Source organism: Leptinotarsa decemlineata, unplaced genomic scaffold, assembly GCF_025532065.1.
Source record: "Leptinotarsa decemlineata unplaced genomic scaffold, Ldec_3_MD MMD2_tig00001973_RagTag_RagTag, whole genome shotgun sequence".
Lineage (NCBI taxonomy): Eukaryota > Metazoa > Arthropoda > Insecta > Coleoptera > Chrysomelidae > Leptinotarsa > Leptinotarsa decemlineata.
In genome coordinates, this window is record NW_027412572.1 from 798,482 (window position 1) to 812,390 (window position 13,909).

Here is a 13,909-nt window from a genome sequence, read left to right on the forward strand (position 1 = left end):
TAAAACACTGATAAAATTTTCATTTCAAATATATTTTTCAGAAGTCCGAACTTATACAGACAATTTCTTAATTTTTTTGTTAACCCAAGTGAATGTTTTCTTCACTTCAGGCAACAATCTATATTAACTCCTCAATAGTTCTTTTCTGGGATAAATGGATTGGAACCATTCTGCAAAATATGATGGGTATTCAATCAAAGGTCAAATTTTTTCTATACGTTTTATTACAAACTTTGGCACCTATATTTTTATACTTCTACAAATTTATTCCTATAAAATAAAAACATAAGTTATATAAATTTTTCAGAATCAGAATGCTTGTAATATCATTATTGCGAAACAAAAAATGTCAAGTCATTAGCTACTTCCATGGACGATTTATCTTCGGTTATACAACAACAAATCCTTACAACTATTTTTATCACATTTCACAGACTGATAACAAAATTAAAACATGGGAATGATTTCATGAATATTAAATATCCAATTCAGGAAAGTCACTTCCACAGTTATAATAATAAAAATTTATTTCTCATAAGAAAAAATATTAAATAAGTCCAGTCATCTTAGTGAGCTCACTTCAGAACCTGAGATACGTAGCTACAAAATAATATAAACTTGTATTTCAACATCCTGGAAATTGTCTGAAAACCTACATGTGATATGGTGCACGATACTTTTAGAATAGAAGGTCAAAGGTGAAAAAAAATCAATTGTTTGCATATTTTTTGCAAATATCTCTTCTTCTATGGGTTTCTCGCTATTTGTGCTCAAAATCAATATTGTAGAGAATTTAATTTATAATTCGAGTTCATGACTCATAACATTGGCAGCTGCTTTTGTATCTGCCCCACATGACCATACTCGCGAAACTGCTTCTCTATTTTGCTTATTGTTCCTTGAGATACGGGCGGTGAATTGGGAAGTTTCTCATGTGATAGGCGAGCTACTTCCTGTTATGTTCGAGTTTTATCTCCGTAACCAATCATTTGCAAAACTGTTATTTCATGCATTTCCGATAATCTAACCATTTGTCAGACTTGAAGTTAACGAGCCTAAAACTTAAATTAAAATACTGACAACTGATGTTGTAATATACAAAACAAGTTGGCAAGGCGTTTTAAACTAATGTTGCCACGTTGACATTACCCGGTTTTTAAAGGATACCATCTAAAAAGAACATTGCTATGGTTTTTGCTTGCTTTCTTATTATCAATACCTCCACGTGAAATAAGTTTTGAGCATATTGCAATACGTTTTGAGTCTTACTCACCTAATTTGGACTAAGATGACTGGACCATTATGATGAAACCTCATTTCCAAATTCGTTTCTGTTGGCCTTCGGAATAAACTCATGTATGCGCTTAAACTATTTGTTCAATCCTAGATGTGTACTTTATTGCTTGCTTTATCACTGTGTGATTTCTAATAGTTGCATGATGAGTTCATTCTTACGTGATTTCAAGATGGACATTCTCTAAATGACATTATATCAATTGAAAACTTAAATCTAACATTATTGAGCAGAAATTACATACAGATATTCTTTACGCCGGAATGATGCTGAATGTCGAAACTGATGGGTATTCTGAACAGTTTTGATAGACCTACAGATTCATCAATACTCTCGTTTCAGTTTAAAAGTGGGACAGATCACCCCAAAGGATTCCAATCAATTTTTTCTGAAGAGGCACATATTCAAAAATCTCCATTTTCATTCAATGAACATTACCTCAGAAAAACTATTGTCAGAATAAAATATTTGAATACTCGCGTACACTGATGGTTTCTACCGCTGCTACTACTGATGATTTCTGAAAAATAATGAGAAATAATTATAACAGATTCATAAAATAAATTGATGGATGTAGCGGAAGTCCAACAACGCATTTATTCAAGCTAGCATAGAGATACGTAACATATGGAAACCTCTAATCAAGTAAAAAAGGACCAACTCCCGCTAAACGGGAAGGGAAGGGAATAGTCCAGTTATCACCCGAAGACGATTGTGGATACTAACAATCGAAACGTCGTGACGTAACTTGGTTTGGAATCGTTTAATTTCCATTTTTAATTTTTGTTAATAATATTTTTTAATTTTCAACTTTTATCAATTTTCCAAGCTTTTATTTTTTTTTGGTTATTGCTTGTATGTTATTCCTTTGTAATTTCAGTGTTTGTTTAATAAAATTGTTATTTTCGGTTAGTCTTTTTGATTTTCTTCAGGGATTTCAAATCAATTTATATTATATTAGACAATGGAAGTCCGAACTGATGAAATTACCAATTTGTTACAACCTCTCTAAGTTCTTTTTGTAAATATATAATATATCTACAAGTCGCTAATGACCCTAGAGGTCTGAAAATAAACTGTAAATGAATAAATAATATAAAAAACTAACATCGATTCAAATGTATAAAAACGAGTTTTCAGTTCAAGTTTATAGTTTTTGTCATAACATAAATGTGATTCAAAGACAAACTATGAATTTTCATTATAAACGACTCTTTCTTATTTGGTTAATGAATAAACTTTGCAGTGTTTCAGGATTATCGTATGTTTGTCAAAAAATATAAAAAATCCTGATTCGGTTGAGGAAAATAAAATGTTGGTAACATATAGAAAACGATCGTCTCAATTGAAGAGACTAAAATCCTAGCTGGTAGGCAGTTGTCAAATGTAAACTGAAGTACCAAAAGTTTCTACTGCAACTGCGGCAGACATCACCAGTTATATGTGAGGATAACAATCATATGTCAAAGTATCACCAACAACTGACTGACGAGCAACGGATTCACCTATACTTTCGATTTCAAAGCGTGGTGGGAGTGATGGTGTATTTGGAGTGGGGCTGGCGTTATGACGACACAGCAAAAGTACGGACCACTCAGGAGTAAGCAGTTGCACGAACATCCCATCATCACCTCCGCCATCATCCCCAACACCCCCTGAAGGTATAAATACAAATGAATACGTAGCTCGTCAGTTAGTCGGAGACTTCGGAATGAAACACTCGACCTCACAGTCAACGCACTTATAACTGATGATGTCTGCTGCAGTAGCAGACGAAACATTCAGCACTACTAGCTCGAATTCTTTCTTATGCTCCTATATTTATGCCTTTTCTCTAATATTAACACACCTATCACTTGATCGGTATGACTCTGCGATGAAGTAGAACCTATTACTGGAGCTAGCTGTGGAACATCTTCTCTCACATTATTCTGCACACTTTCTTGCCACAAAGTATAGACCGAGGCCTTGCATTTTATAGTCAGTAATCCTCGAATGAAATGAGTTCTATCTGTTGTTAATTCCAGTTTTGATTTGGATGATTTGAGACCCAAATCATAATCGGTGTCAAACTCTAGATGGAGAACACTCGTACTGGTGTTATTGAGAGTGATCTGAAAACAAAGATATTTCAAAATAGATTATCTTTCGAAACATATGAAAGATATGGAAACTTATTTACAATACGAGCTTGCACCTTTTCCATTTTTACAGAAAATAGTCTCAGGAAAAAGGCTCAGCTCTACGAATTATTTGTGAGTGTGAATTATTTTTATAATTTCCATATTTTTTGAGACTCCAATAGTCTGGTTCACATGTACTCGATATAGCTCTTTTTGGTGACATTTTTCAGCCCTGTCCAAAAATTACGACCAAGATGTCATTCGATTCGTATTTTTGCCTAGAAAGTTTAAGGAAAGGTCCGAAAACGCGCCGATACAAATTACAAAAGTTATAAACAATTAAGTGAAAAAAAAATGGGGCTTTAGTTTTTTCTTAATATCTCGGAAAATTCTCAAAATTTTGGAAATTTGAAAAAAGATTTGAAAAGATCAATAAAATTGCGTAATGTCGAAAAGACTTAAAAAATTTTCTTTTAAATAATAACGATCAATAATTAAATAAATAATAGGACTAGAACTTCAGTAAAAGGCTTAAATTGTTGATAAATTCGACTGTGTTAATCATCAGCTTTCATTATCGAAGTTGTACAACTATGGAATCAGAGGCTCTGCTTTTAATTGGATTTCTTCCTTCTTAACTGAACGTACTCAGTATGTACAAATTTCGGAACGTATTTCCGGAGCAAACACATTCGTTAATTCTGAAACTAAAGTGGTTAACGTGGGAGTTCCACAAGGGTCTATATTGGGGCCAATTTTATTTTTATTGTATACCAATGATCTTGAGAAATACCTTACAGGGATCCCTGCTACCATGTACGCTGATGATTCTTCTGTGATAATATCGGACAAGGATGAAATTGCAGCACAACAGAAATGCGAACAAGTTCTCAGTTCTATAAACGAGTGGTGTAGCCTCAATTCTTTATATCTGAATGCAACGAAAACCCAAATCGTCAAATTTCATAAGTGGCAAAAAAATTGTCTTTCATTAAATGTTTGCGTTAGTGACACACTAATATGTAACATAAACGAAGTAAAATTTCTTGGACTAGTTGTCGATGAAAATATGAACTGGAAAAGTCACTGCACTTATTTGAATAAAAGATTGAATTCTTTATGCTATATGTTCAGAAGTCTCAAACAGGTCCTGGAGGAGCCTCAACTACTATCCTTATATCTCTCCCAAGTAGCATCTCGAATCAGGTATGGAATGTGTTTGTATGCCAACTCCACTTCAATAAATGACGTTTTTATCATGCAAAAAAGAGTTGTAAGAATTGTGGCCGGCGTTTCCTCCACGAACTCTGCTAGAGGACTGTTTGTTAAATATAACATATTGACATTATTTTCACTCTACATATATGAACTTTGTAGTTATGTTCATGAAAATGAAACTAAATTAAACAGAAATGCAAACCTGCATGACGTCAACACTCGTCAAAAAATCATTTTCAGATTCCATTTTGCAAATATAAAATCACTTATAACTCACCTAATCATATGGGGCTGAGAATCTATAACAGACTACCCCACGATATAAAAAATGTCAATGAATGTAGGAAATTCAACAAGATACTGAAAAAATGTTTAATTGAAAAATGTTTTTATTCATTGGATGAATATTTTAATATGTAGTTGGTGATAAGCCTGTTACTGTCTAGCTTATCAATCTTCTCACTTCTTACTTTTTTACCTTTTGTTGTCCCGACTATTCGTATACATATTGTACTATGTCTTTGGGAAAATAAATATTATTATTATTATTATTATAATGAACAAAAAAAGACTTGAAGCATATCTATCATACCTGCAATAGTTTGAAAGTTATAATTATAAAAGCGAAGGAGCGAATGAAAAAGAAAAGTATAAAGGTATCACAATATTGAAAGTTTGATAAAAATTAGAATAAATAAAAAAAATACATGATTACTTTTATTATAAAACAAAGTATTGAAAAAAAAATTGTTCATAACAATTTTTTTTTAAATAAACAATTGAAAAAATAATAAAAAAACAGTTTTTTCGAAACCTTAAAGAACAATAGAACTTATGATTTTGGAAAAAAAACCGTTTCTTAATTTTAATATTTAGTTGCAAAAAATGATTGTTAATCAACAAACGCATTTTTTAGCAACAAAGAAAATTTTTTAAGAAACCATTTATTTCTAATCATAATTTTTTCAATCGACATAATGCAAAAAAAAATTTCGAATTGCTTATAAACAATGTATTTGTTTATAATAAATTTATTTACAATAGCTGTAAAAATAAAAAGAAAATTAATAATTAGTTTTCAGCCATGAGATATTGAAACAATAAAAAATTAGAAAAAAATTTGTAATGTATTTTTCATAAAATAATAATTTTCAAGATTTTCAGATGATGTGGTGCTGCAGGTTTTTCCGGGTTTTCCTGCAGCTGAAATAGCAAATGCGCCACTGGAATCAATGAAGTCGTCCCGAAGCGCCAATTAATTTTTATTGCTGTTTTATTTTATTTTTATCGTTGTTTTAATGAAGTTACATTTTAAATTGTCAATAAAAAAATAGAAAATAACAATTTTTTTATTCTGGCAACGGTAATCTATTTTTTTGCCTATTAGGGATAACTTCACCAAAGGAAAAAAATGGCAGGGTTTTAGTTTAATAATTATAGGGATTTTTATATCAACTTTCAGTTCAGAAAAAGTTATTATTTAACAAATTTATAATCAACTTTAAAATTGGGATAAAAATTTTTTGACTGCGGATTATTGTTTATTGATGTATTCCGACATTACGTGAATTTTTGCATTCCTTAATATTTATATTTGATATGTTTAAATAATTTTTTTTGTTTTTATGTCAGAGTGACGAAAGGCGCGCGGAAGCCAGACTACCCGCTTTTGGCTCTATTTTCAGGGCTCTGTTAAAATTATAAATAATCGAGATACAGTTTCGGGAGTCGGGACTTTTTTTACGCAAATTCATTGATCTTTTCAAATTTTTTTTCAAATTTCCAAAATTTCGAAAATTTTCCGAGATATTAAGAAAAAACTAAAGCCCCATTTTTTTCACCTAATTGTTTATAACTATTGTAATTTTTATCGGCGCGTTTTCGGACCTTTTCCTAAACTTTCTAGGCAAAAATACGAATCGAATGACACCTGAAATGACAGGGCTGAAAAATGTTACAATAAAAGTAGAGCGCATTGTGATAATTATTATCTTTTCTGTAGGAACTATGCACTAATATCTATATCTGACAATGTAACTTTTAAGCAAATAGTTACAATTTTGGTTAGGAGCTGTTTGCCAGATTGGAGACGAAATAAAAATATAATTTGAAGCATCTCACGCTTTTTCACAACAAAAAACTTGTTTCGTAAATAGATTTATTCCGGGTATAATAATATTCATAGGAACAAAACATTCAGAAATGAAAAATGTAACACACCTGTTCGTCATTTATAAACCAGGTAATGTTGGCGGGTGGATTTGATCCGGGGGCGTGGCAATGCGCTCTTATCTTCTTCCCAATCTCAGCTTTAGCGGGCTCAATATTCATCACTGGATTACCACTTGGCAGGTCTGTAAGACGGTAAAGTAACTTTTATCTACCTTGTCGGATACATTTTATACGAATTAGACAAGTTCAATCGAATTTAAAGGTGAGGAAGTTTTCGTCATGAATATTGCATAAAAAGCAGTTGAAATGTTAACAAATTTCGATCTGGAATAACTTTTTCATTTTCAGACCAATTTCAATAGTTTGTTTTCCGAATGGAAAGGAATTCACCCCAAATTATATTTATCGAACACAGTTCCTGATAATGTCCGATTCATACACACGAGGAAAAACAAAGTTATGTTTCTATCATCCAGTTTCAAGACATCCTATTTTCAGATACCTAATAATAATAATAATAATAATACGTCTTTATTATTTTCCACATACAGTGCATCTATATTAAAAGAAATATTAAAAATAAATTTGGAAAAGAAAGAGCGAAGTTCATTTTCTCCAAAGAAGCAATTACTTACTTCATCAGGAATATGTTTTTCCACTTAACTCTATATAGCAGATTTTTCCTCAATAATAATAATAATGAGGTAGTGAGTACAGACAATATACAGGGCTTTTCATGATGAGCGTTAATTAGCCGTTTCTGGCAAACTATTCAACGGATCAACCTGAAAATCTCACAATAGACGAAGCGGCGTTGTCGCTTCTACTATAAAGTAGCGGCTTCTTTGATTTTTCAAATGGAACACCCCGCATATAATATAATATGATTCATTATCACTTTGTCAACAAATTCATATACTATTTTCCTATACCTGCCTATTACCGTTTAGAAGATATAAATTAATTTCGATATTTTTTTTTACCAAACATGAACTTTTATAAATGCTGATGAACTTGAACTCTCTTGCACTAAAACGATCAAATTTGAAATGGAGTGGAGTGATACTATGAGGATCTTCACTCCGAGTCATATTTTCATTTGCCTCATATAGGGTCTTCAAAAAAATATAGATACTTTGATCTCAGGAAAAAATGAGTGGAACTCAATTTTTTCAAATGGAACACCCTCTATATTTCAACATTTTTGAGCGCTACATTCAATTTTAGATTAACTTTGTTCAGATAATACTATTTCTATTTTGAACCGTTTTCGAGATAAACTGTTTCAAATGGAAATTGACATGGTTTCCTTGTTCATCACTCATTTTTGTAAAACAGATGATTTCGTTTGATGTTTCTCAAGTAGTCACAGATAATACAATGAAAAGATAATTATCAATATACTCCTCAACCATCGAATGAAACTTCTCTTCAAACAATAGTTTTATTAACGCTGAAACACGAACCCATAAATTAATGAGTTAATTTAATCGTCAGTGTATTCCAAAATATGTTCAAACACATCTCCACCTCTACTTAAACAAACATGTAATCTCTTCAAAAGATTGTCATGTCTAGCGCTTCTGATCAAGTCTGGAGTCAAACTATTAAAAGCAGTTGTAACTCTCGATTTCATATTTTCCATTGTTGTTATTGGAGTATAACATGTATAACATGTAACATGTATATTTTTAATGAGACCCTACACGAAATAATGTAATGGATTGCCATCTGGTGTTCTAGGAGGCCAACGAAAAGGTCCATTATTACCAATCCATCTGTCTTCGAATATTTCGATTAAAGCTTCGCTGACTGAATGAGAATTATGGGGTGGAGCACCATCCATTTGGTGCGTACACGTTCTCTTCCTGGTCTATTATTTAAAATCATTTGAATGCCATTCCTCAGTGAATCTTCATATTTTGATGCATTCAAATTATCATCATAAAACTCGATATAAAAAATTGATTCATTCTTTATGGAACAAAATACATTGAATTGCCATTTTTCTTGAAAACCGTGTTGGCAAACAACATGGGGATTTTCTGGCGCCCAATAATGACTGTTGTGTATATTGAAAATTCCATTTTTTGTGAACTTGGCCTCATCTGTTCATATGATATTGTCTAGAAAATGTTCATCCTCTTGAGTCTTGACAAGTAACCATTCAAAGAATTCCACTCTACGAGATAAATCAGTCTCTTTCAAATGTTGGACAAAGTAGAACTTATAGGAATGCCATTTATGCTTATTAAAAATTCGACAAATTGTCACGTAGGGTATACCTATCTCCCTTTCATCTTCGTGCAAAGGAGCATTTGGAAATGCATGAAAGTATCTCAAAACTGCTATATCATTGTCATCATCATCCACTTTATTCTTCTTACGAATGATTTTTGGACGGAAGGTTCCATTCAACCTACAGTTTTTAGTAGTCGATTTATCACATCATTATTATTCGGCTTCGGAAGTTGTGGATATCTTTCATGAAATACTCGGCATGTTCTACTTGCAATTCTAATGCACTCACCATAAATTATTGATAAATTCAAGAAATCTTCATTACTGTAACCTAATCTTGACATTATTCTATTATAATTGGTAGCTATCACAATCAGTCAAAACCACCAACGAAAGTCTGACGTTAAATAATTGGTTTATTTATTTTTCCAAAACGCACTATTAAAAAATATTAATGTGTACTGTTGTACGTTAGAGACCAATACCTCAATGTATACAAATTGTAACTTTTTCTAAGGTAGGTACATACCAATTTCAAATTGACTGATCTGAGACAGTTAAAAAAACTGGATCAAAAAGGAATATTACCAAGTATGAAAAAAATGTTGAATATCCAAAATAAGTGACGAATTCAAAAAACGAGCAAGAAAACCACGTCAGTTTCCGTTTGAAACAGTTTATCTCGAAAACGGTTCAAATTAGAAATGGTATTATCTGAACAAAGTTAATCTAAAATTGGATGTAGAGCTCAAAAATGTTGAAATATACAGGGTGTTCTATTTGAAAAAATTGAGTTCCACTCATTTTTTCATGAGATCAAAGTATCTGCATTTTTTTGAAGACCTTGTATGAGGCAAATGAAAGTATGACTCGGAGTGATGATCCTCATAGTATCACTCCATTCTATTTCAAATTTGATCGTTTTAGTGCAAGAGAGTTCAAGATTATCAGCATTTATAAAATTTCATGTTTGGTAAAAAAAATATCGAAATTAATTTATATCTTCTAAACGGTAATAGATAGGTATAGGGAAATAGTATATGAATTTGTTGACAAAGTGCTACTTTATAGTAGAAGCGACAACGCCGCTTCGTCTGAAATATTTTAGGCGTGTAGGTCATTTTGATTAATGCATACTGTGAAATTTTCAGGTTGATCCGTTGAATATTTGTCAGAAACGGCTAATTAAAGCTCATCATGAAAAGCCCTGTATAAAGAATACATAAATTACATTAATAGCTATAGTAAGGTTACAAGAGAACACAGGAGAACAAGTTATGATAAAACTGAATTTTATTTTTCAAGTAGGGAATTTTGATAATTTGACTTAAAACTTGTAATTCTGAGATTTTGCAAGGATTTAGGAACGGAGTTGCGCAACTTATAGATTTGATATGTAAAGGAACGTCTGAATGTTTCCGTTTTAAATGCCGGTGGAGATAACAAACCTCCGAATCTCAAATTTAAGTTGTGCACATCCGTTCTGAATGTTATTTTTCTATAGAGATATATAGGAATTTTCTACCTCAAAGGTGGTGCAGAAACGAGTGCATCATCATAATATAGTCGCTGTCTCAGCGCTCTAGTCAGAAAACGGTTGACTTTACAGAAAAATGCAAGAGATATTTTTTGTAGATAATCGTATGAGGAATAATGTTTATAATGACCTTTATTGACCTCCGAGCCATATGTCGCGAGATATTCCCGAAAAACTGATTTTCGTGACCTTTTGACCCTTATAACTTTTTTAGCCGGCACGATATCATATGATTGAACTAATTTGCGCGTGCCTCTTAAGCGTCTATTACAGAACCCTCAGAAACTATCTAACCTTTTAATACATAGTGATTGAGGACGATAAGTATTTTTTATTTTGTTTTTTATTTTGTTTTCTCACCTGCTACAATCATGTGTGCTCCTCGAATTTCAGTGTGGAATCGTGGAGCATCAGCTGAAACTTCGCATTTATAATCTCCTGTTTGTTCCCTTCGGATGCCTTTGAGAGTAACGTCTGTTGGACCCGACCGAGAAAGCTGAAACAAGAAGTGTATGATGAATCTCGTTCGATTAATGACCTTTTTATTTCGTGAAAATTCATGTTGAAATTAAAATGAAAATTGATATGCTATAGAAATTGAATAATTACACAGGTCAACAGTGTTTTTGACACATGAACTTTGTGATGTGTTTTGTTTATGTTGGCTTACCCCCTTTATAAATATACAGCGTGACTCACGGTCGATGGTAGGTTAAACGTTTCTGGAAAACGAGAAGCATGATTTTTCTGAAAATTTCACCACTCACGTTTCCTTACGTGTTCTATCGATCTGAAATATTTTCAGCATTGCGGCGTTGCCACTTCCATCAAAAAGTCCTATCAACTCTATTTTTTTAAAGAGAACACCCCGTATATTGATACATTTTTAGAATTGCTCTGGTATTTTGATACTTTTTTGTTTATAATGTCCTATACCTATCTCTATCTGTTTTCGAGATAAAAAATAAGTTGTGCTAAATATGGTCCAAAACATAGCCTCAATTGAAATTAAGTACATCAGTACTCCCAATTCATGAAAAGTTGATATTTTGACGATAGTTTGGACAAACTCGAAATATTCAAATACCACCAAGAAATCGACTCCATATCATACAGGTCGTGCTAAAATTACTATTATTTCCATTGTGCATAAAAGTAGTCAAAAGTTCATTTTTTCAAACAAAACTCCCTGTATATTACTCGACAAATTGAAAGATGGTGAAAAATGCTTCAAGATGATATATCATGTCCCTATACCTAAATCGTCAAGTTTTCTCAATAAAGTCGCTTCTTCTAGAAACATTTTTTTTTAGAATTTGGATTTAGGTAGCAGTGGAATTATCAAGCTTATAGCAGTTTATAAGTAATTTACAAAGAGTTATCGACGGTGTTTCGAATCATCTTCCAGAATGAATGCAAATATCGATTATTCAAACGAACTTCTTATGAAATTATTTATTATACACATGAACAAAGTGATCAAATCTTTGTCAGAACGTGTGAAAAAGTCAACCAAATGTATCCTGAATTAACACCAATGAACGAGAGGAAGTTTGTGAGGTTACAAAATAATTTTCTTAACTATGGCTCAAAGTTTCCAGGGAACAACTGTACCAAAAATCAGTTATTTCTAGGTAAAAATAAGATTTTGTGGGATAAAACTTGTGAAAGTACAGACAATAACAGAATAGGATGGTTCAAAATAACAAAATTGTAAACAAAAAATCACATTTTCACAATAAATGCTGAAAATGTTGTCCATTACATTCTAAACACCTCAAAATGTTTTTTTGTACGCGACTTGTGGTTGCTTTTACAATTTCCTGGGGATCCAGATCTTCAATACTCCACACTATTCGCCGTCGCAATTCTTCTTTGGTAGGCACTAGAGTACTGAATTCCCTTTCTTTTGAAACACCCCATTAAAAAAAGTCAAGTGGCGTGAGATCAAGTGATCTCGGTGGCCAATCCCACGGCCCTAAACGCCTAAACCAACGATCGTCGAAGAGTTCGTCAAGTTTCCTGAAAACTTCCGGGGTGGAATGAACTGGCGCTCCGTCCAGTTGAAACCACGAATTCCTATATTCCTCTAAAGGAAAATTTTCAAGAAAATTGGTTACAGTCGTACTTAATATTTGGAGATATCTCTCTGCATTCACTGTCTTCATAAATGAAAAAGCAAATTTTATTGTTCTTCAGAATACAAAAAACATTCAGGTCAAATTTTTCTTGAAAACCCATTTCTTTTGTAACATGAGGATTATGATCAGCCCAGAAATGTTTATTCCTTCTATTGAAAATACCATCCCTCGTAAATTTTGATTCGTCGCTCCAAATTATTTTCAACAAAAATTTCCGATCTTCCTGTGTATGAATCAAAAGAGATTCACAAAAATGCATTCTACGTTTGAAGTCTTCTGCCTTTTGAGCTTGAACTTTGGTAAATGTATACAGATGCATTCCGTGATTTTTCAAAATTCGTTGTACTGAAGCATGTGATACACCTAAATCTTTTTCTGCACTGAGAATTGAAGCTTTTGGATATGCATAAAAATATGCCAAAACGTTAACAGTATTGTCCTCATTTGAAGTAACAGGTTTTGGTAATGTTGAAGGCGCTTTTAACATGGAGCCATAGTCAAGGAAATTATTTTGTAATCTAACAAACTTCCTCTCGTTCATTGGTGTTAATTCAGGATACATTTGTTTGATTTTCTACAAGTTCTGGCAATGATTTGATCACACTGTCCGTGTATAATAAATAATTTCATAAGAACTTCGTTTGAATAATCAATATTTGCATTCATTTTCAGCGATTTTTTGAAACACTGTCAATAACCATTTATCAATTACTCATAAAAGTCACCAAACTGTCATGAGCTTGATATTTCCACGGCTACCTAGAAATCAAATTCTTCAAAAATTATTTTTTGTACAACTTTTATTGGAAATTTCTTTGATAGAAACACTTCAATCAGAACACCTACCAAAGAATCATTTAGAAAAGTTCACACATGCAGTTCGTGCTATAGATAATATTAAATCCTTGTGAAGTTACTGACGATGATGAAGTAGTATTCAGTCCAACTGTAGAAAGTCCTTCATGACTAACCAATAATCCTCCTTAAAATAACGTGAGTTGGCGTATGTAGTTGTAACAAATGCCTTGTAATCCAAAGATCGTGTGTTCAAATCCCATGGACCCTATAATTTTTTTTTATTATCAGCAGTAACGTTATACAAAAAAATTTGTATGATACATTTGTTGAAAGTGATTTTATTTTTCTCGTGAGTTTGCTCCACTTGCTGACGCTCGTTTTGCAA

The 13,909-nt window shown here is 32.3% G+C and overlaps 1 protein-coding gene across 1 annotated transcript in view; it reads right to left on the bottom strand.

Moving 5' to 3' along the window:
- Positions 1 to 241: 241 nt before the first annotated feature.
- Positions 242 to 13,909, bottom strand: part of LOC111507366 (uncharacterized) — a 139,455-nt gene continuing 125,787 nt past the window's right edge. The window contains exons 3-6 of the mRNA XM_074176618.1: positions 10,946 to 11,081; positions 6,856 to 6,989; positions 3,144 to 3,408; positions 242 to 1,814 (exon numbers count right to left, since the gene is read on the bottom strand). Of these exons, the coding sequence (XP_074032719.1) occupies positions 1,729 to 1,814; positions 3,144 to 3,408; positions 6,856 to 6,989; positions 10,946 to 11,081 (621 nt within the window). The 3' untranslated portion in view covers positions 242 to 1,728. The remainder of the gene's footprint in view (positions 1,815 to 3,143; positions 3,409 to 6,855; positions 6,990 to 10,945; positions 11,082 to 13,909) is intronic.